We start from the raw sequence: 22,373 nt of genomic DNA on the forward strand, positions 1-22,373 counted from the left end.
TTTCATTATAACAATTTTTTGTAAACTTAAATGACTTTGTTAGTAAATGTCTGCCTCAAAATTTAGCGCAGTACTTATTTATGAACCCAGAGAAGATGCAGCTTCTATTTTAAAATATTGTTTCTTTTAAGTAAATCATTATAGTCTGATTTATGGTCAAAAGGTAGTTTAGACTGATCCAGTAGTAATATGCAGTTAGTGCAGGCATATTTAGAAAGGATTTCTTGATCATATTGAAAGAACCACAGATACATATATTGATGCATTTCTGGGGGGCCTAGGGTGGAAAAACAGTTCTCATTTTTTTTTAACCAAGAGGAATTTTTGCCTAGATTTAAAAAATATAAAATTTAACCGAAAACTGTTACATTTTTCTTAAAATGTTTTCTAACTTTAAGAAACTGGCATAAGTGCAGTAACATGTCGATTGTATACAATGCACAACTAATATACTGGACGGATGGAGTGTCTTGTGTTAATGTCAATTTATCTTTTTCTAAGGCCATGTTGCAGCACTGGTGGTGGGTTTACAGCACTGCAACTTAGTAACTGTCCACACCTGCAAGGCACATCCAGCGCTGCAACTCCCGGGCTGCAACGCTGGCTGTACACCTGGTCTGCTTGGGGTATAACGAGTGCGGTGCTGGTGATGCGGTGATGCAGTGCTGCTCATCAAGTGTGGCCACCAAAAGCGCTGTAATTGGCCACCAGGGTATTAGGAGGTATCCCAGAATGCCTGTTCACAACAAACCGGGAGAGTGGCTGAACTCTGGGCACCCCGGAGCTGCTTATCTAAAAAACAAACACAGCTCCTGTTTGCTCGAGCGAGCAGAGGCAGGCAGGGGAATTGCTTTGGAATGTTCACAGCTGTTTGCTTGAGGAGAGAAGCCACACGGCGGGGGGGGGGGGGAGTCCGTGTTGAGCAGCTGCTTATGTGGTCTGAAGGCTATTTAGGAGTGCATAATTTGCATTTAGTGAATAAGAGAGGGGTGGGGGAAGGGGTCGAAACTTTTAAAATGATTGAAGGTAGGTGCTGTGTATCTTCCAGTCCTTAGAACTTGCAAGGCAGGGAGCTGACAACAGTGTCAGCTCCAAAAATCCACTCTCTCTGTCTCCCCCACGCTCCCTGTCACACTCCACCTCACCCCCCTCTTTTGAAAAGCATGTTGCAGCCACTTGCACGCTGGGATAGCTGCCCACAATGTACCACTCGCAACAGCGCTGCAAATGCTGCAAATGTGGCCACACTGCAGCGCTGGTAGCTGTCAGTGTGGCCACACTGCAGCGCTGGTAGCTGTCAGTGTGGCCACACTGCAGCGCTTTCCCTACACAGTTGTACGAAGACAGCTGTAACTCCCAGCGCTGTACAGCTGTAAGTGAAGCCATACCCTTACATACAGTATACAAGATGCTTAGACATATGCTAACTTGATGATTGTTTGTTGCTATTTGGGTTACTTTGAGTAGAGATAGCTTTTAATTCCTGTCCACCCCTTCCATACAGCCTCTTCACCCCCCAAAAAGTTAAAATTCCATTTCAGAACTAGGCCAGACAACTGGTTTGGAGGGCATTTGTTTTTGTAGTAGTTTTGAGATCCTTTATTTAAAAGCCTCAACAGATGAGCGTAACATAAAAGCAATGTGCCTGCTGCTTAAGAAACAAAACATCATATAGTGCCAGTAGCACTCTAATTATGGTTGAGGAAACATTTAGTCAGAAGTCCTTCTATTTGGGCATTTGTTTGAAGTTAAATTTAAGCCTGAAATTTCTATCCTTGCTTTCAGACCAAAAATAAGTTGCTTTCCTTTCCAGCAGTTCACTTGGGTTTCCTTTGGTATTGAAGAGATTCACTTAAACAGTGGTCAGCAAGGAGGTCAGGTTGCCCTTTAAGAAAAACAGTTTTGAAACACTAAGGTTCTTTTTCAGTTGACCTGGATACAAAGCCAAAGAGGAGCAAGTGGGGTGATCTAGTTCCCTAGTCTGTCCTGAAGATTAACTGAACTCAAGATATTTCATGTACTTCATAGAAGTTACCTTTTTTATTTTGTTACTTTTTTTTTTTAATAAGATCTGCAATAGTTTAGAAAAGGGTACTGATGATCTCACAAGTGACCCAAAACATGAAGATGAAGCAGGCAATATACGCAAGGTTGGGGAGCGAAGAAAAGTAACTGATAGCAATGGACCGCTATAGCAACAGCAGTAGTAAAAATATTCCAGAGAATGAGGTATCTGCTTACTTAGCAATAGACAGATATTTCCCAGGAAAGGGAGAGATGATAATTGAGAGTATATGCAAGATGCCAGAAAGAACTGCTAAAGGCAAGGAAATATGTAATTGTTTTTTGGCTTGAGAGGCCATTTCCCTGGCTGGGAGCAATGTGGCCTTGCAGAAAAAGGGTAGAACATACTCCTTATTAAGGCCAATAGCGCTACTTCATGACCCAGAGAAGAGGTCTAAAGCAGGTCACCAACTCTGCTGAAGAGTCCTCTCTCCAGTCATGCACATCTGGTATTGCTGGGGATCTCACTTCCTTCCTTATGCCTTCAGAGTGTCATACACTAGGAGTGCCTCACCCCCATTCATTATGCTCTACTAGTCTGGCCATGCACAGTAGGAATTGGGTGGAATCTAGCTCAGAAATGATGGGAGTTGGCTAAGATGTATGCAGTCTCTGTAGTTTATGGTGGAGCACACTTGAGTGTACAGTATGACATTATATGCTCTTTCCAAGTCCCATCAGATCAGCTAACTGGGCTGTATAGGGCAATTCAGCAGCTGTCAGTAATGCACAGCTGATTCTGCTCATCAGAAGAAAAAAAATCCATACTACCAGTGTTTAATTTGTTTCAGCGGAGATATATCTTTAATATTACCCTTTATTTTAAAGATATTAGTTTAAAGGGCATCTAAAATCTATAAATCCCATTCGCTAAAGTTTCCTCTTTCCTTCAACCTGCCTTTTGTCAGTAACTGATACCTTAAAGTATCAGAGGGGTAGCCGTGTTAGTCTGGATCTGTAAAAGCGGCAAAGAGTTCTGTGGCACCTTATAGACTAAGTGTTAATCTTACTTAAAAGGTCGAGTTGGGAACCCTAAAACAACTCCTGGTTCACTTTAGGACTTGTCTATTCAGGGAATTAGCTAAGGTGTGAATTTAGAGAAAACAGCTATTTTACACCATTTTACCATGTCGACACTCTTATTTTGCACTGAGGGCAGGTCTACACTACCACTTGAATCGATGTAATTTACATCGCTTGGAGTGTGAGAAAGACACCCCCCTGAATAATGCAAGTTACAGTGACCTAAGCGCAATCCATATCAGCACTATGTTGGCAGGATATGCTCTCCTGCCGACATAGCTTTCGCCTCTGGCAGAGGTGGAGTAATCATGCTGACAGGAGAGTGCTCTCCCGTCGGCATAGAGTGTCTTCACCAGATGTGTTTCTGCCCTAAGAAACCAGTGCAGAATAGCTATTCCCAGCTTTTTTCTTGTGTAGACGTCGTCTTAGGCCTGGTCTATGCTACAGAGTTAGTTCAATGTAAGGCAGCTTGACCTAAGTATGTCAGTGTCTATACTACATCCTTGCACACACCGATATAAGTGCCCTACTACACCAGCATAACAACTCCATCTCCACGAGAAGCATAGTGCTTATGCCAGTGTAATTCGGGCAACCAGTGTGCTGTTGGCTGTCATTCTTGACAATTTCACAGCTCTGTTCTGCAGCCTGGGGCTCACAGTTGGAGCTGTGAAACTGACAAGAAAGGCTGCTCCCTGCTTTTAAATTGAGCCCAGTACCAGGCTCACAGCTGGCCCCTCACAGCTGTCCATTGGGCTGGAGCTCACAGCTGGAGTCCCCATCCGACAGCTGGGGGTGACAGCCCTAGCTGTGAGGCCAGTGGTGGGCTCAATTTCACAGCAGGAGCCTACCAGCCTTTCTTGTGAGCTTCAGCTGTGAACCCCTCTCTCTGAGCCTGAGGCAGCAGTGAAATTGTCAAAAAAGGCTGCAGCTTACAGCTCAGGCTATCACCTTGGGCAGCCATGCACCCAGCTCTCAGACCTTAATGGTGCCCCTCTTTAGTTGGTGCAAGCACTTCTGGTGAGGATGTGTACTACTGACAGAAGGAGGGTAGTACTGAACTGAAAAACCACAGTAATTAATGTGGTGGCTGCATGTGGACCTTTGTCAACTTAAGTTTGTAGTGTAGACATGCTCTTAGAAACAGTGTGGCTTTGAAGGTACACAGCTCTGATTAAGTGGGTCAGGCTGTTTTGATATGAAGTAGGATGAATTGGGATATGGTTTAGGGCTACCAGTTTGGTTTTTAAGTAAAATTAACATTTTAAAGCTCCCAAGAGAAGCATCATTGCTGGCAAAGAAAGAGATGGGAGATGAAAAGGAGGGAGTAGGGGGCAATTGCAGTTTTAAACTGTCCCTACTAGAGGATCCCAGGTGACAGTAGGTGGCCAGAAACTGCTGATTAAACTCTCCTTTTCTAGGACAAAAATCAGATCAGTAGCTAATCAGTGTTGCTACTGAAATGTCATTGGATCTCAAGTATATAAAGATGGGACTCAACTAATCCAGAATACTTTAAAGGAAAAGAAGCAAGTTATTAAGAATAGTGCTCATCCTTTTTTCTACCAGTCTTACTGTTCTGTTATGGAGTAATCTTTTTCAGTAGACATTGCATAAAACCCTAAAACTTGTGTTTTTGAAAAGATTTGAAAAAGAAGTGTAACATGAAGGAGCTATATTCGTTTAATAAACCAGTCAGGGTGTGCATTAAAGGACTACTAATGCACTTTTCTGATGGCAGAACCAGTAATGTAGAAACTTGCATCATATGGTGGCTTATTGCAGTGGTTGAGTATAGTAGATGATGTAGGTATAGTCTTAGATTGTGTGGGGAAATGTTTTTTAAAAAAGTACTAAACAGGATTAACTTTAATGGAGTGTTTAATGATTTTTTAAAAAGTACCTTCTTCCTTTCATAAAATTAACCTTTGGAATTCAGAAAAGTTCATCCACGTTTTCATACAAATTAAATTTTAGTTTAACTAGCAATAATGACTCAGATTAACCTCATTGGCTATGATACTGCGTGAGGGAAAAGTGGGTCTGAGAATGTGACTGTATTTTAATTTTTATCATGTAGGCAACATGTTTTTAATACTCTATTAACACTTTTAGCATATTAAGAAGATTTAAGTTCCTTCTGATTGAGGTGCAGTCAGTAACACTGTCTGCCTAGTTTGTATTAGTCTGCCGTTAAGGAAAAAGTTTGGAGTATGTCTAGAATTATAATCAATGTTTCTCATGTTTTAATGGTGCTTCCATACAAAATTCCAGCCCCACCTTTGTGGGTGTGGAGATAGCCTCCTACCTGTGATAACTGCATCTCGCTGTGACTTCTCGTGATCTCTTTGCATGTACCCACCTCCAGCTCTCAGACCTCCAGCTATCGTTTCTCTTGGGGTGAAACATACTCTTGAACCAGGCATTGGGCTGCAGTTCCCAGATACTAACCATGACTACATCGACAGCCCTGAGTTATGTTCAGTAGGCTCGTCCAGATTATTAGGACCAGAGTTTGTTCATAATTTTTAACTGTAAATAATAAATTGCAAGTTCTTAATGCAGTATGGAGTGGTCAATAGGGAGACAGTGAAATAGAGCACTGAACCGATATGCTTGTGGCATCCGATGTTGCTCAGCAGATGGTCTTATGTATTCTGTACCAGTTGGAACTTTTTAAGGGTAAGTAGTTACATTTCTACGTGGAGTTTCAAGTTGGGAGGTCACAAAAATATATTTCACTTATCAAGGTCCAAGTCTGATAGATGAGCTGTTGTCTTGTGGCTCTCTGCAGATGGAACAAAATCTTTCACTGTTGTAGCTGTTTGAAAATCCAGTAGTACTGAAGTCCAAAAAGAGCTCTTATTTATTATTAAACTCTTCCAATAATTTTTTCTTAAAACAAACCAAATAAATTCTAAGTACCAATGTATAAAACAAGTAAACCAGCACTATACATCAGAAAGAGAAGACCAAGATGTTTACACAGTGTTTGAATTCAGCTTTAGTGTTTGATTCTATTGCTGTCTGAACATCAAAAGGTCACAGGGTGAATAGGACAGCCTGACACGAATCTATTAATTCCTCTCAGACTCACCCAAAGGATTGTAATGGGAAACTGATTCCTCCACCTCTGGAGCCCTCGCCTTGGAGTTCCTCATAACTCACTGGTCTGTTCTCTGGACTAAAATGTGATTGAGAGTCAGTGGTTCAGAGTGCTGAGTTGACAGTTGAAGCTGGAGACTGTTCTCTGTGAACTCTCTAACCAGCTAACTTGAAAATGAAAATTAGATACTGGGCAATAATTTGTGAAGTTAGTTGCACTGAGCAGTGGTTCTAAGTTCTAGTGAGTAGCAGGATTTTGCATCTTTCACCAGCCAGGAGCTTCAAGTTGCAAGTTGTACCCAGATTACCATTAATGCATTTGTGGAAATGTTCATTGGCATTTATTATGCTACCTTCCTTTAATTCTTTGTTGATTGAATCCTGCTTCCAGGACTAGTTGTAAGCAGGCTGTTTGGTTTGTCTTGTGTTCAGCTTATTGTCCTGAGAGACCATCTCTTAAATATGCTCATTCCCCAAGCAAGTAGCACATGTAGGCAGTCCAAGTTTATAAAGCAAACCATAAAAGTTCTATTGTCTGTGTGACTTTTCCACCTCTAAGGAAAATAGGAGGCTCTCTGAAGAAGAGTTGTGTCTGGCTCAAAAGTCCATCTGTCCAACCAACAGAAGTTGATCTAATAAAAGATATTACCTCACTTAACTTGTCTTTCTAAGAGGATCAATTTGCATTTTCCATGGCACTAATTGAAGTAAGATACAGCTGGCTGGTGATTGAATGCTGATCCGCATCCTGTAGCTTTGGACTTGTAGAAAACTTAGGGCATGTTTTGTGTGAAACTGAGGAAGCCTACTATCTGCAGAGTGTAGTTTAATGACTAGAAAGTGCATGTAATTTATGCTATGTGATTCCCTTTACTTTTCACCTGGCAGATTCCATGCAGTCTGAAAGAATGACAGATACTTAGGGTACGTCTACACTACAGGATTATTCTGATTTTACATAAATCGGTTTTGTAAAACAGATTGTATAAAGTCAAGTGCACCCAACCACACAAAGCACAATAATTCAGTGGTGTGCGTCCATGTACCGAGGCTAGCATCGATTTCTGGAGTGTTGCACTGTGGGTAGCTATCCCATAGTTCCCACAGTCGCCCCCGCCCATTGGAATTCTGAGTTGAGATCCCAGTGCATGATGGTGCAAAAACAGTGTCGCGGGTGATTCTGGGTAAATGTCGTCACTCATTCTTTCCTCCATGAAAGCAACGGCAGACAATCATTTCGTGCCCTTTTTCCCTGGATTGCACTGGCAGATGCCATAGCATGGCAACCATGGAGCCCGTTTTGCCTTTTGTCACTGTCACCGTTTGTGTACTAGATGCCGCTGACAGAGGCGGTACTGCAGTGCTACACAGCAGCATTCATTTGCCTTTGCAAGGTAGCAGAGATGGTTATCAGTCGTTCTGTACCATCTGCTGTTGTCATGGGTGCTCCTGGCTGACCTTCGCTGAGGTTGGCCGGGTGCGCAAAGACGAAAATGGGAATGACCCCCCGGGTCATTCCCTCCTCTATCTTGTGTCTAAAAATAGAGTCAGTCCTGCCCAGAATATGAGGCAAGTGTACTAGAGAACTAGTGTATCAGAGAACCAGAGAGCACAGCCGCTCCATGTCAGATCCCTCAGAAATGATGAGCTGTATGCCATTCTAGGGGGTGTCCCTGCAACGACCCTACCTGTTGCTTCCCTCCTCCCCCAACCCTTCTGGGCTACCGTTGCAGGGTCCCCCATTTGTGTGATGAAGTAATAAAGAATTCAGGAATAAGAAACACTGACTTTTTAGTGAGATAAAATGATGGGGAGGCAACCTTCAGCTGCTATGATAGTACAGGCAGTACAGAATCTTTTCTTTAGACATGAAAGGAGGGGGGCTCATGGAGTTCAGCCCCCAGTTGCTATGATGAGGACGGTTACCAGCTGTTCTGTAGCATCTGCCGGGAATAACCGGGAGCCATTCCTGTTTTTACCCAGGCACCCCCGGCCGACCTCACCTGAGGCCAGCCAGGAGCACTCACAGGCTGATGACGAGGACGGCTACCAGTCTTACTGCACTGTACCGTCTGCCACCGGGGAAGGGAGGGGAGAGGATGCTGCTATTCATTGCCCCAGCAACGTGTCTACCAGCAGCATGCAGTAGACATACGGTGACATTGAAAAATGGCAAGAAACGATTTTTTTCCCTTTTCTTTCACAGCGGGGGGAGGGGGAGTAAATTGACGAGATATACCCTGAACCACCCCGGACAATGTGTTTGACCTACAGGCACTGGGAGCTCAGCCAAGAATGCAAATGCTTTTCGGAGACTGCAGGGACTGTGGGATAGCTGGAGTCCTCAGTCCCACCTCCCTTCCTCCATGCGCGTCCATTTGATTCTTTGGCTTTCCGTTACGCTTGTCACACAGCACTGTGCTGTGGACTCTGTATCATAGCCTGGAGATTTTTTTCAAATGCTTTGTCATTTCGTCTTCTGTAACGGAGCTCTTATAGAACAGATTTGTCTCCCCATACAGCGATCAGATCCAGTATCTCCCGTACGGTCCATGCTGGAGCTCTTTTTGGATTTGGGACCACATCGCCACCCGTGCTGATCAGAGCTCCATGCTGGGCAAACAGGAAATGAAATTCAAAATTTCGCGGGGCTTTTCCTGTCTACCTGGCCAGTGCATCCGAGTTCAGTTCGCTTTCCAGAGCGATCACAGTGGTGCACTGTGGGATACCGCCCGGAGGCCAATACCGTCAATTTGCGACCACACTAACCCTAATCTGATATGGTAATACTGATTTCAGCGCTACTCCTGTCATCGGGGAGGAGTACAGAAACCGGTTTAAGGAGCCTTTTATATCGATATAAAGGGCCTCGTTGTGTGGACGGGTGCAGGGTTAAATCGGTTTAACGCTGCTAAAATCGGTATAAACACGTAGTGTAGACCAGGTGTAGTTAAAGAATGAGGCTCTCACCCCTGTAACGCTCATCCTCATTACAAAGCCCCAACACAACTTGGCAAGGTTGATCTTTATTTAAGAAAAATAGGTCATTCGCAGAACTGTGTGGTTCATGCCTAAGGCTTCTGGTCCCTGATGGTCATGAGCACCACAAATTATTCAATTGTGTTAATGGTAAGGGAAAGAGAAGGACTCAGTAATTGATTCAAAGTAAATTTGCTTGTAATTAATTGCAGTATGTAGTGGTGTATTAAGAAATCCCACTAAAATGATTTAATAAGACCTGTCCCACAACTTGAGACTGGGGTATACTGAGAATCATTATGAAAGTTTTGCTTTCTTTGATGAACTACAGTAAGTTGTTGGTTCAATGCCTAGGAGTTCATAAATTATCATTTTTATCAAACTAGCAGTCAAGTTAAGTATAAAATTAAAGAATCTAGTTAAAGTCCCCGGAGTGTGGCTTATATCTCTGCCAGATTGGGTTTTATTTGATCCTTTAGATTTTTTCTTGTTAATAGATATCATTTTATGGGATTTGTTTTTTATGTGTTCTGTGCAACAGCAAGGGAGAAAATGCTCAAACAGCCTGCTCAGTGGCACTCCTACTCAGTGAGGCCATTTCACTGCCGTATTTTAACTTTCTGTCATTTTAAGCTGTATAGCTATTGAGGGTAGAAGAGATTGAGAAATGTTTTCACTCTCCTTACACTTTAATGGCTGAATCTCTATCATGTCAAAAATATTAATCTGCAGGCAGAGACCAGCCCTGGAAAACTCCTGCTCAATCGATTTTTCTTTTTAGCATTATGAGCAACTTACAACAGCTTTAAGATGGAAGTGCTTATTATTCCTTATCTATTGTGTTGTTGCAACCACAATGTGTGGCCGGTATTGCCAATACAGTTCATGAAAGGTGAGAGTATTAAGTAGTGTGAGACTGAAGTGGGATGGAAGTTGGCACACAATAATTAGGAGTCATTTCTAAGCATACAGAGAAATTTCATAATGAAATAGTCTAGTGCTCTCACTTATAAAACTAATATACATTTATAATTGTATGCAAAATGTATTGCATTTAACATATGCAAAGTGTGTTAGATGCTATTTTGGTGATATTGAAGTGGCTATTTATCTTTTTGAGAATGGAATAATATATTAGAAAAAAGGTAGTGTCTAAACTTCCTGATTTTGCAGTTTTAAAAAATGTTTCAGCTATATGGTGTTTGTTTTCCAGTTGGTTCCATCATCTCCTGTACGTATTCCTAGCAGCCGCCTTCATCAAATCAAACAGGTAAGAGATGATTCTAGTTCTGTTTTGTAAATAACAAGACTCTGGCCTGGTCTGCACTACGCGTTTATACCGAATTTAGCAGCGTTAAACCGATTTAACCCTGCACCTGTCCACACAACAAGGCCCTTTATATCGATATAAAGGGCTCTTTAAACCGGTTTCTGTACTCCTCCCCGACGAGAGGAGTAGCGCTGAAATCGGTATTGCCATGTTGGATTAGGGTTAGTGTGGCTGCAAATTGACGGTATTGGCCTCCGGGCGGTATCCCACAGTGCACCATTGTGACCTCTCTGGAAAGCAATCTGAACTCGGATACACTGGCCAGGTAGACAGGAAAAGCCCCGCAAACCTTTGAATTTCATTTCCTGTTTGCCCAGCGTGGAGCTCTGATCAGCACGGGTGGCGATGCAGTCCCAAATCCAAAAAGAGCTCCAGCATGGACCGCATGGGAGATACTGGATCTGATTGCTGTATGAGGAGACAAATCTGTTCTATAAGAGCTCCGTTACAGAAGACGAAATAACAAAGCATTTGAAAAAATCTCCAGGCTATGATAGACAGGCCACAGCAGGGACTCAGCACAGTGCTGCGTGACAAGCGTAACGGAAAGCCAAAGAATCAAATGGATGCTCCTGGAGGGAGGGAGGGGGGACTGAGGACTCCAGCTATCCCACAGTCTCTGAAAAGCATTTGCATTCTTGGCTGAGCTCCCAATGCCTGTAGGGTCAAAAACATTGTCCCGGGTTGTTCAGGATATATCTCATCAATTTACCACCCCTCGCCCCCTCTGAAAGAAAAGGGAAAAAAATCGTTTCTTGCAATTTTTCAGTGTCACCGTATGTCTACTGCATGCTGCTGATAGACGCGGTGCTGCGGCGCTGAACAGCAGCATCCCCTCCCTTTCCTTTCTGGTACAAAATGGTGGAAAACCATTGGGACTGTCCCTGTCACGTCGTCATCCCGTGAGTGCTCCTGGCTGGCCTCGGTAAAAATGGGAATGACTCCCTGTCATTCCTGGCAGACAGTGCAAAATGCTGGGTATCTGTACTCCCTGGACTATCATAGCAGCTAGAGGCTGCTGCCCCCTCATTTTATCTCGCTAAAAAGTCAGTATTTCTTATTCCTGCATTCTTTATTACTTCATCACACAAATGGAGGGACACTGCCACGGTAGCCCAGGAGGGGTGTGGGAGGAGGGAAGCAATGGGTGGGGTTGTTGCAAGGGCACCCTCTAGAATGGCATGCAGCTCATCATTTCTGCAGGATCTCTGAGGCTGTGAGCTGGAGTGGCTGTGCTCTCTGGCTCTCTAGTACACTTGCCCCATGTTCTAGGCAGGACTGACTCTATTTTTAGACAAAACATAAAGAAGGGAATGACCCGGGGAGTCATTTCCATTTTTGTCCATGCGCCCCTGACCGACCTCAGCGAGGTCAGCCAGGAGCACCCATGACAGCAGCAGACGGTACAAAATGATTGATAACCGTCGTCTCCACTTTCCAATTGCAAACGGTACAAAATGATTGATAACCGTCATCTCATCGCCAATTTACAATGGCAGACAGTGGAATAGGGACGGTAACCATCTCTGCTACCTTGCAAAGGCAAATGAATGCTGCTGTGTAAGCACTGCAGTACCGCCTCTCTCAGCAGCATCCAGTACACGTACGGTGACAGTGACAAAAGGTAAAAAAGGATCCATGGTTGCCATGCTATGGCATCTGCCAGGGCAATCCAGGGAAAAAGGGCACGAAATGATTGTAAAAGGATTGAGTGACGACATTTACCCGGAATCACCTGCGACACTGTTTTTGCACCATCATGCATTGGGATCTCAACCCAGAATTCCAATGAGCTGGGGAGACTGCAGAAACTATGGGATAGCTACGGGAAAGCTACTCACAGTGCAACGCTCCAGAAATCGATGCTAGCCTCGGTACATGGATGCACACCACCGAATTAATGTGCTTAGTGTGGCCGTGTGCACTCGACTTTATACAATCTGTTTAACAAAACCGGTTTATGTAAAATCGGAATAATCCCATAGTATAGACATACCCATAGAAAGCTTGCTTTATTGGCTTTACACGAGCTGGTGTATCCTACTCGTCATCATTGATATCTTCACTCAGAAGTAATAGCTGATCTGTAAAGAGTGTTCAGCAAAAATCTGTCATTTCAAGGTGCATTTAATAGTCACAGGTTGAATCAGTTTCCAGAGATACAAAAGTTTACAGAAAATATAAAATGTGTCCTAAAATATTATACTGAAACCAGGATTTTGTCCCATTTATAAAAGTGATTAGCCATCAGACATCTTTTTCCCCACATAGAAAGCTGGTGGGCCCTATCTCTTGCAGCCTCATTTGCAATCTAGAACTTAGTCAGTGGCATTTTTCTGGGGCTCAGATAAACCGCCTGCCTTCCTCCCAATTGAATTGTGCATAACCATAAAATGATGTTCAGTGGAGTTTGTGGTGTTCAAATCTCAGTCTCCGTGATCGGGCAAACCTAAAAGTTTAGTGTAGTATAGCATGGCATGCTGTATTTAATCGGTCAGAGAAACTGACAGGAGATATACCAATGTTCAGCACTGAAGCAGTTGGGTGCAGCGTCCAACAAGGTAAGAAGCTTGCTGGTGATTGCTGCATGTTAAGCTTGGAGACTCTCAAAGCTGACAAACTAATGTGAAGTTGAGGGATATCAGGATAATGGTATACAGTCCCACACCTTCACACTTTCTCTACCACCTAATCTTTCTTCTTGTGAAACATGGGTGGTGCTGAGTTGTCCACTTTTGTTTAAAAAAACAAACAAAAACAAAAAACCCAACCCTGGTTACTATACCTTCCCCAAATCTATTAATGCAGTAAGTTCATTAAAATGGTGAAGTAAGAATGCACTTCTGTTTTGAATACAAGCCTGTTTCAAAGTACAGTTAGATTTAATACAAAAAACAGTTATCTTGGTTTTCTTTTGGAAGAAGAAGAAGAATCATAAAATGTAAATTCCCAGAAGGAAACCTCTAATAGTATACACTCTATTATAGGGATTTAAGCTGTTAAAATAAATGTTTAGTTAAAGCTGTCCCATATGATAGCCTGCCTTTTAAAGTCTCACTTTGGAAAACACATTTCCAAATGCTTGTAAATCTTGTGACTTTTGTTTTTCTTATTTTGTAAAAGCAATTTAGCTCTCCGGGCATTATATTTCCAGGGTACGTGTTGCAAGTGATTGAAGGTACTTGATCTCCAGCTTCCTGCCTCCTCAAACACTTGAGGCACATAATAATTCTGAAGAAATGCACAGCCTGTTTCATTTTTATTGTGTAATGTATTCATTTACTAGCTTTAACAAGGACAAGAAGTCATCGGAAAGTTCCTTTTATTCTTAATATAGTAAAGGACTAATGTTAATATGTACATACAGATGGGATGGAAGGGAGGTGCAGGGAAGGCACAATATATGTTACTTCATATTTGACACTGTATTTCTATTAAAACTTCACGCTAGAAGGTAGTATAGTAACTGTTTGCTAGCTTTCTGATTTTTGGGAATTTGAGGCCTATATTGTTGTATAGTCATAATAATTATTCCATATAAATACTCCATTAAAAATAGGTTAAAAGTTAAATCAGGATATGTCAGAGTTAAAGCTGCACTCCCTGAAAACGTGTTACTATAGGAGGAGATTGACAAAGGCATTAATGGGTATTAGACGCTTAGCGTCCGTTTGTGCCTTTTAAAAAAAACAAAACTTCTTCATAGTCTTCAATTACATAGACTGCATCATTCAATGCCTGGGATGCCAGTGAGCAGTGGATGAATCATCTAACCTATATTTATTCCTCCTCTGTTCAATAAGTGGATCCCTACCATGTTTCACTGCACTAGGGTGACCAGACAGCAAATGTGAAAAATTGGAACGGGGTGGGGGGTGATAGGAGCCTATATAAGAAAAGACCCAAAAATTGGGACTGTCCCTGTGAAATTGGCACATCTGGTCACCCTATACTGCACACCATCCAATCTATGCATTGAATGCATTCTGAGGAATGATACATGCTTGTGTATTTAAAAACAGTATTGTAATGTATACATACAGGGAGTGAATAAGTTTTGTGTGTGGAATTTCTTTTTCTTTAAAAAAAATGCTTTGTTTTTCTATCTTAATACATTTTAACAAGTTTTTTGTGTAGAATTTCTTAGGTTTGTAGAAGAAACAATAAAAAATTAAATAATGTGGAACCGTTTACTAACCATCAGTAAAATGCTCTGTTCTGCACAAGTTGCACACTCACTGAGTATGCTAATGGTGTATGGAATGAGGTGAGACTCCATCCAAATTGTGACCTGAAGAGGAAGAGTTTGTCTGACTCATTTTAGCAAAAGAAAGCTCTATAAACCAACTCTTAACTGTTTCTGTATTATATTATTATTTTTTAGGAAGAAGGAATGGATTTGATGAACAGAGAAGCAGTACATGAACGGTGAGTGTTAGTGTGCAAGTGAGAATACCTAAACTCTTGTGTCTCTGGGCCAGTGATGATGAATTTTTTTTCTTCTTTATAGGGAAGTGCAAACAGCAATGCAGATCAGCCAGTCATGGGAGGAGAGCTTGAGCCTGGTAATGTGTTTATGCTTTAGATTTGAGTTTCTATCTTCAGTGTTCTAACATCCCATATTGCTGCATTTTGTTGTCCATGGTATCTTAAATTTCTTTTAGAGGAAAATCAAACAGATTAGGCTTCCTGTTTAACATCAAATTGTTTCTGTCTAGTAATACACTTTTTATTGCTGCCTTATAACAAGTTTTGTACTAATAAGGTATGAAATCACCAGTGGCTCAATGACACATGGCTGTCACTACAGCTATTGGGACATAGTTTTTTTTCCTGATGTGTCAAAAGGTAGTTCTAGTCATGTCTGTATCTTTCTGTTTTATAGATCCTTTAATATCAGCACATAGTGTTTAATATTTTTTTCCTCAAAGGTATGAAATTTGTCTCCTACGTAGTCATAGTAACAAATTCTTACATGTAGCCATTTGTGAGGGTGACTTGCATCATGTGGTTCCATTCCACAACAAAGTAATGCTTTGTATAATATTGTATAGCCTGGCCCATGAAATATTGCATTAAAGCAATTGGCTGTAATTACATGATCTGTTATACTTATAGAGTGACAATGATTTTGAGAAATCATCCTCTCCCAAGCAAATAGACTTTGTCCCAGTTTCTCCAGCTCCTTCACCCACCAGAGGAATAGGGAAGGTAAGAAAAATGAAGTGATAGAGGCTTTCCTTCGTGAGTACCGATAGTTAGATTTTTGTTTAGCACTAACATTAGCAAGGGATGAAACTTCCCATATCCCTGACTTCTGCATGGGCATTCACTGCAGACAGGGAACTAAAATATTAAAAAGGCAAGCTAACAGCTGTACAACCCATGAATTTATCTACAGAATATCTCATAAATGTCAATACTAAGTAGGTATATTGATTGATAAATTGTTGGTATATTGGTGATAAATAAAAGCCATATTCTTTGTCTGCCTTTCTTTGGGGGAAAGGGAGTTTTTTTAGAAGCTAACTCAGTTGGTTTGTTCCAAGGTAAAGCGATACATACATATTCTGATAAATATAATACTATCAACTTGCATGCACTGTGTATATACATAAGAAATCACTCTAAATTGTTCTAGAAGTTTCTTCAAGACTTAGCCAAAAGCGATACCTTCCTAGTCAAATAGATCAGGTAGTCACTTTAGATGAATGATGAGGTGTTTGTTTTAATATGGTAAAATTCTCTTAAAGCCCTAGTTGTGTTCCTCAAGTCTCTCTAGTTCTTTGTATGTCGAGAATTTTTATTAGTTTTTTGCAGTAGGAATGTTGATATTTGTGCATGATGTTTATATTTAAATATTGCAATATATTTTGATTTCAGCAATGTTTCTCACCATCTTTGCAAAGTTTGGTGAGTAGCAGTGGATTACCTCCAAGCGCTAGCCACAGTCCAACAAGACGATTCTTAAAGTACGTACAAGTCTGTAAAACTGACTCTGCATACTGTTAATAGGGATTGTTCACTTGAGGCATCTGAAATATCAGGACTTAACTTAAACATAGTAAATCTAAACTATGTTTTTGGTGACTCAGATCTCCAACTCACATAGTAAATCCATACAACTTAAATTCTAGAGTTTATAAAGTACCAAAATATATATACTTGACATCAGGAAGCTGGGTTACAATGCAGCCTGTATCCGATTTTTTCAATAGGTTTTGTTTAGCACATAATCACATACAGGGTAGAATGAATTTCTATCAGAAGATGGTGAATTAATTCCCAGGTTTTGAAACTGGGACAATACCAGCCTGTGTAGATTAGCAAAACGTATTAAGAGGAAACATTTAAGTTTTTAAATTATAATAGCATCTATAGGACCCAATTAGAGATCATGGCCTCATGGTGTTACAGGTTGCCTGTCAGAGAGGCTTATTATTACCTTCTTTCTCCCACTTTAATTTAATGTAATGTTGCCAGAAATAGGATAACTTTTGTGGGTGGCTAGGGTGCTGAAAGACACTGTTTGGGCTGCAGAGGGTGTGGTTCTGAGGGCAGGTGAAAAGGGACTTAATTGCCAAATCTGTTGCTTTAAGTGACCTTGTATTTCTGACAGAAATGACTGTTACTGCAGGGACCTTGGGCATTTTTAGTGTTACTTGACCAGTGGCCAGGGTGCTCTCTCTGTCCTGAAACTCCTGGGTCATTCACAGTCTTCACCAGTCCATGCAAGACACAATATTTTGGCCCTCAGTGTTTTTTCTAGCAACATAATGCAAACAGATGGTGAATCTAACTAGTCTTGCTACTAATCTTCAGACTCACAAAGGACAGCACCCATTGTAGAGAAACTTGCGTGATCCTATAGATGATTGTATTAGAGGAAATGTTGGGAATGCTTTTTGAAGACTTCAGTATGTGAACCAGGCTTTCTGGTATAGTGTTCTGCGGTTAAATTTTTAAGGGTCAGTCATGTCGTATGTGTGTTGTTTTTTAAAAGATTTTTTTGTTAGGGCTATCCAGTCTTATTGTCTACTTCCCTTTATGTTGGCATTTGCTCTTAAACAGAGCAACTTGCCCTGAATGTGCTTGTTCCTCACTTGTAGTTGTTTTCTATGCTATTTATGCCAGTTATAATCTACCAATATATTGTTTATACTCTTTTAGCAGGAGAAGTCAGAGTCCTATTCACTGCATTCGCCCAAGTGTTCTTGGGTCAATGAAAAGAAAAGGTACAGCATGTGTTTCTAATTGTTAACTTTTAAATAGTTCATATAGCTTTCTTGATAGTCCTGTTTTTGGACTGACACTTGCTAGGAAACGATTGAGTTTTAGCAAAAGGTATGCTATAAAGGAATGGCTGGGTGTTTGGGCTGTTGAAGTACAATAGTTGAAAAATTAACTATACAATAAATCTATAATTTAAAGTGGTCACTCTGTCCTACTACCCATCCACTGATGCAAGATTACACGTTTGGTAAAGCACCAATGGAACCTCTAATATAAAGGAATTAAGGAATTCTTGGTACACTTCCATTCAATTATAGAAAGGTCCCAGCTAATTGAAGCACAGAGATGCTGTAGAGTTAAGATCACAAGCATACAGTTTTCTTGGTAACCATACAGGGGTTGAACATAAGAATGGCCAGACTGGGTCAGACCAAAGATCCATCTAGCCCAATATCCTGTCTTCTGCCAGTGACCAGTGCCAGGTGTTTCAGAGGGAATGAACAGAACAGGTAATCATCAAGTGATCCATTCCCTGTCGCCCATTCCCAGCTTCTGGCAAACAGAGGCTAGAGAAACTTTAGAGCATGGTTTTGCATCCCTGCACATGCTGGCTAATAACCGTTGATGGATGTATCCTTCATTAACTTACTAGTTCTTTTTTGAGCCCTTTTATAGGTATACAAACCTCTGCATTCTAGTTCAATACAGGCCTCAAAATTCAACATCCAGATACCCAGAAAAAGCATAGCCACCTCATCTTGTAGTTTTATTTAGAAGTTGTTTAAGTTTTGGAAGATGTGGCTCAATCTGTACACCTGCACCTGCTTCTCTTAGCCTCCATTTCAACAGTCGTATTGCATCTGTTTTTAAAAGCTTTCTCACCCTTCACTTCCATAACAGTAACATTTTGGCACGTTAAGTCATGTTTAAAGTACTGATAAGCAAGCTGTATTGTTGCATAGAAGGCAGGGAATGTGGTGGGCCAGGTTGTGTGTGAAGCAGTCTTGAGCTCTCTGTCTCTCTCTCTCTCTCTCTCTGTCAGAATCTGTGAATTGAAAGCTGCTGCTGGCAGAAGTTCCCTTCTCATTTATCCCAGCCCCTTTGAACTGCGCATATTTCAAAATGGATTTCAATGAGAAAATAAATTATTGTTATTGAGGGAGTTTTACAAATTACTTTGGGGGTGTTGAGAGGATCTCAATACAATAACTTAAAGACTTTGAATGGAGGATGCTTTTTCACTGACTTTCAAAGTGCTTGCTAACTCAATTAATGAAACTAAGAAGTAGGTAAATATTTTAATATCGGTATCTGTAGTAGGTAAATGTTCAAATTAATCATTGTTAATGGGGTTGACACTTTTAATCCACTCAGCATTTCAAATTGTCACTGTCTGTGTCTCTTTACTAATATTCTTTGAGATTAGTGTTTCATTATATTTAAGTTAATATCATAGAATATCAGGGTTGGAAGGGACCTCAGGAGGTCATCTAGTCCAGCCCCCTGCTCAAAGCAAAACCAATCCTCAACTAAATCATCCCATCCAGGGCTTTTGTCAAACCTGACCTTAAAAACCTCTAAGGAAGGAGTTTCCACCACCTGCCTAGGTAACCCATTCCAGAGCTTCACAACCCCCCTACTGAAAAAGTTTTTCCTAATATACAACCTAAACTACCCTCACTGCAACTTGAGATCATTACTCCTTGTTCTGTTATCTGGTACCCAGGGCCAGCGCTACCATTTAGGCAGCCTAGGCAATCGCCTAGGGCGCCAGAATAATTGGTGAGCGCTGTTTTGCCGGAGGGGGCGGCAGGCGGCTCCAGTGGCACTGCCGCAGTGGTGCCTGCGGAGGGTCCTGTGCTCCGCGGCTCCAGTGAAGCTGCCGCAGTCGTGCCTGTGGACGGTCGGCTCCTCGCGTGGCTCCGATAGACTGCCCGCAGGCATGACTGCGGCAGCTCCACCGGAGCTGTGGGACCAGCGCACGGGGCGGCGAAATTGCCATGCGCCTCGGGTGCTCAAACCCTTAGCGCCAGTCCTGCTGGTACCACTGAGAACAGTCTAGATCAGGGGTCGGCAACCTTTCAGAAGTGCTGTACCAAGTCTTCATTTATTCACTCTAATTTAAGGTTTTGCGTGCCAGTAATACATTTTAATGTTTTTAGAAGGTCTCTTTCTATAAGTCTATAATATATAACTTAACTATTGTTGTGTGTAAAGTAAATAAGGTTTCTAAAATGTTTAAGAAGCTTCATTTAAAATTAAATTAAAATGCAGAGCCCCCCAGACCAGTGGCCAGGACCCGGGCAGTGTGAGTGCCACTGAAAATCAGCTTGCATGCCGCCTTCGGCACTTGTGCCATAGGTTGCCTACCCCTGGTCTAGATCCATCCTCTTTGGAATCCCCTTTCAGGTAGTTGAAAGCAACTATCAAATCCCCTCTCATTCTTCTCTTCTGCAGACTAAACAATCCCAGTTCCCTCAGCCTCTCCTCATAAGTCATGTGCTCCAGCCCCCTAATCATTTTTGTTGTCCTCTGCTGGACTCTTTCCAATTTTTCCACAGCTTGCTTGTAGTGTGGGACCCAAAACTGGACACAGTACTCCAGATGAGACCTCACCAATGTCAAATAGAGGGGAATGATCCCGTCCCTTGATCTGCTGGCAATGCCCCTACTTATACAGCCCAAAATGCCATTAGCCTTCTTGGCAACAAGGGCACACTGTCGACTCATATCCAGCTTCTCATCCACTGTAACCCCTAGGTTCTTCTCTGCAGAACTGCTGCCTAGACATTTGGTCCATAGTCTGTAGCAGTGCATTGGATTCTTCAGAGTTGTACACTTAGGACAGCACTTGTCCTTTTGAATCTCATCAGATTTCTTTTGGGCCAATCCTCTAATTTGTCTAGGTCCCTCTGTATGCTATCCCTACCCTACAGCGTATCTACCACTCCTCCCAGTTTAGTGTCATCTGCAAACTTGCTGAGGGTGCAGTCCACGCCATCCTCCAGATCATTAATAAAGATATTGAACAAATCCGGCCCCAGGACCGACCCTTGGGGCACTCCACTCAATACCGGCTGCCAAGTAGACATGGAGCCATTGATCACTACCCATTGAGCCCGATGATCTAGCCAACTTTCTATCCACCTTATAGTCCATTCATCCAGCCCATACTTCTTTAACTTGCTGGCAAGAATACTGTGGGAGACCGTATCAGAAGCTTTGCTGAAGTCAAGGAATAACACGTCACCGCTTTCCCCTCATCCACAGAGCCAGTTATATCATCATAGAAGGCAATTAGGTTAGTCAGGCATGACTTGCCCTCGATAAATCCATGCTGACTATTCCTGATCACTTTCCTCTCCTCTAAGTGCATCAGAATTGATTCCCTGAGGACCTGCTCCATGATTTTTCCAGGGACTGAGGTGAGGATGACTGGCCTGTAGTTCTCCGGATCCTCCTGTCTTTTCTGTGGCATGGTAAAGCACTTGTATCCCACCCATTCTTGAGGTGTATTTGGAAAATTCAAATTAATATGCATTTTAGAGAAGGGGGAAAACATCTGAATGTTAAGAATGTGTATAAATGTGTCACAATCTATATGTTCGTTTGCGTCGGATCTAAGATAGAAGTTTATCTAAAGTGGCTATGTTAATGATCCCTTTGAATCAGGACAGAGTTGTATTTTAACTGTTAGTGCATAATATGAATCTGATTGCATGGTTTTGTTAAAGGTGAAATGGATACTGAAGATGAGCCAAAGAGATTTTTTCAAGGAACTACTAACATGCTTTCTCCTGAAGTTTCACATCTGACAGACCTTGGTGCATGGTAAGCATTACTGTGCCTTGTAACTTTCATTAGAAACTGCTCAAATGTTTTCGGTCTCTCTTTCTAGACATCAGGCATGGGTGAGCATGCTTGAAGTCAAATAGTGTTATATATAATAAGCCTTGGATTTTTGCAGTATATCCAGATAAGTATTGCAAACAAACTGGATATTTGGGTACCAGTGCCTATAATCTCAGAACATCAAAAACAGATAAATGACTTCTGTTCTCATATTGATATGCTTATCATTTATGAGAGTTAAGCAGGTTTTGAGACTAGACCCCCAATAATTGGGTATTTTGGAGCAAATAGCTTGAGATCTTAAGATTTGCCTTTTAATTCTGCATATTAATGCAAATTGTCACTTTTTTTATACTTTTGCTCTTAGTTACGCATGGTGAATGCTAGTCTGATCTCTCTGCATATGAACTGTGACTGTGCTAAGATACAGAAAATGAACTATGCAGCAAATTATACTGAACATCTGGTTTAAAGGAAAGAGTGAAGGATTTTTGTTTTGAATGTTCTTTTAGAGAAGAAAATAATAATAATAACTCTACATAGTTATAATTTTGCTATGATATGTACTGTAAAAATGTAATCAGTAGATATGTTGTAATGCACTTTTTTCCTAATACCTAAGCACCTATTTGAATTTTGGGATGACTGTCAAAAAATTGTGGCTGAGTTGTGAACAAGCCATAGAAAATAATAATGGACCATATTATTTACAATAATAAAGTCCATTATTACTTTTCCATGATTTTTTGCTGTCAGCCACCAGGGGACTCCCTGGGACTGAGCTCCA

At 41.5% G+C, this 22,373-nt stretch overlaps 1 protein-coding gene across 11 annotated transcripts in view; it reads left to right on the plus strand.

Annotated features, from left to right (window-relative positions):
* LOC127056508 (P2R1A-PPP2R2A-interacting phosphatase regulator 1-like) overlaps positions 1 to 22,373 on the plus strand; it is a 41,630-nt gene that overhangs the window by 16,293 nt on the left and 2,964 nt on the right. For 8 of the 11 annotated variants that reach the window (XM_050964414.1, XM_050964418.1, XM_050964419.1 and 5 more), the window contains exons 3-9: positions 10,385 to 10,441; positions 14,886 to 14,929; positions 15,012 to 15,066; positions 15,620 to 15,712; positions 16,385 to 16,473; positions 17,672 to 17,736; positions 21,469 to 21,565. In XM_050964414.1, coding sequence (XP_050820371.1) covers positions 10,385 to 10,441; positions 14,886 to 14,929; positions 15,012 to 15,066; positions 15,620 to 15,712; positions 16,385 to 16,473; positions 17,672 to 17,736; positions 21,469 to 21,565 — 500 coding nt within the window. The remainder of the gene's footprint in view (positions 1 to 10,384; positions 10,442 to 14,885; positions 14,930 to 15,011; positions 15,067 to 15,619; positions 15,713 to 16,384; positions 16,474 to 17,671; positions 17,737 to 21,468; positions 21,566 to 22,373) is intronic. The other 3 variants (XM_050964415.1, XM_050964416.1, XM_050964417.1) reach the window with 3 other exon arrangements.

Source organism: Gopherus flavomarginatus, chromosome 8 (genome assembly GCF_025201925.1).
Source record: "Gopherus flavomarginatus isolate rGopFla2 chromosome 8, rGopFla2.mat.asm, whole genome shotgun sequence".
NCBI classification, from domain to species: domain Eukaryota; kingdom Metazoa; phylum Chordata; order Testudines; family Testudinidae; genus Gopherus; species Gopherus flavomarginatus.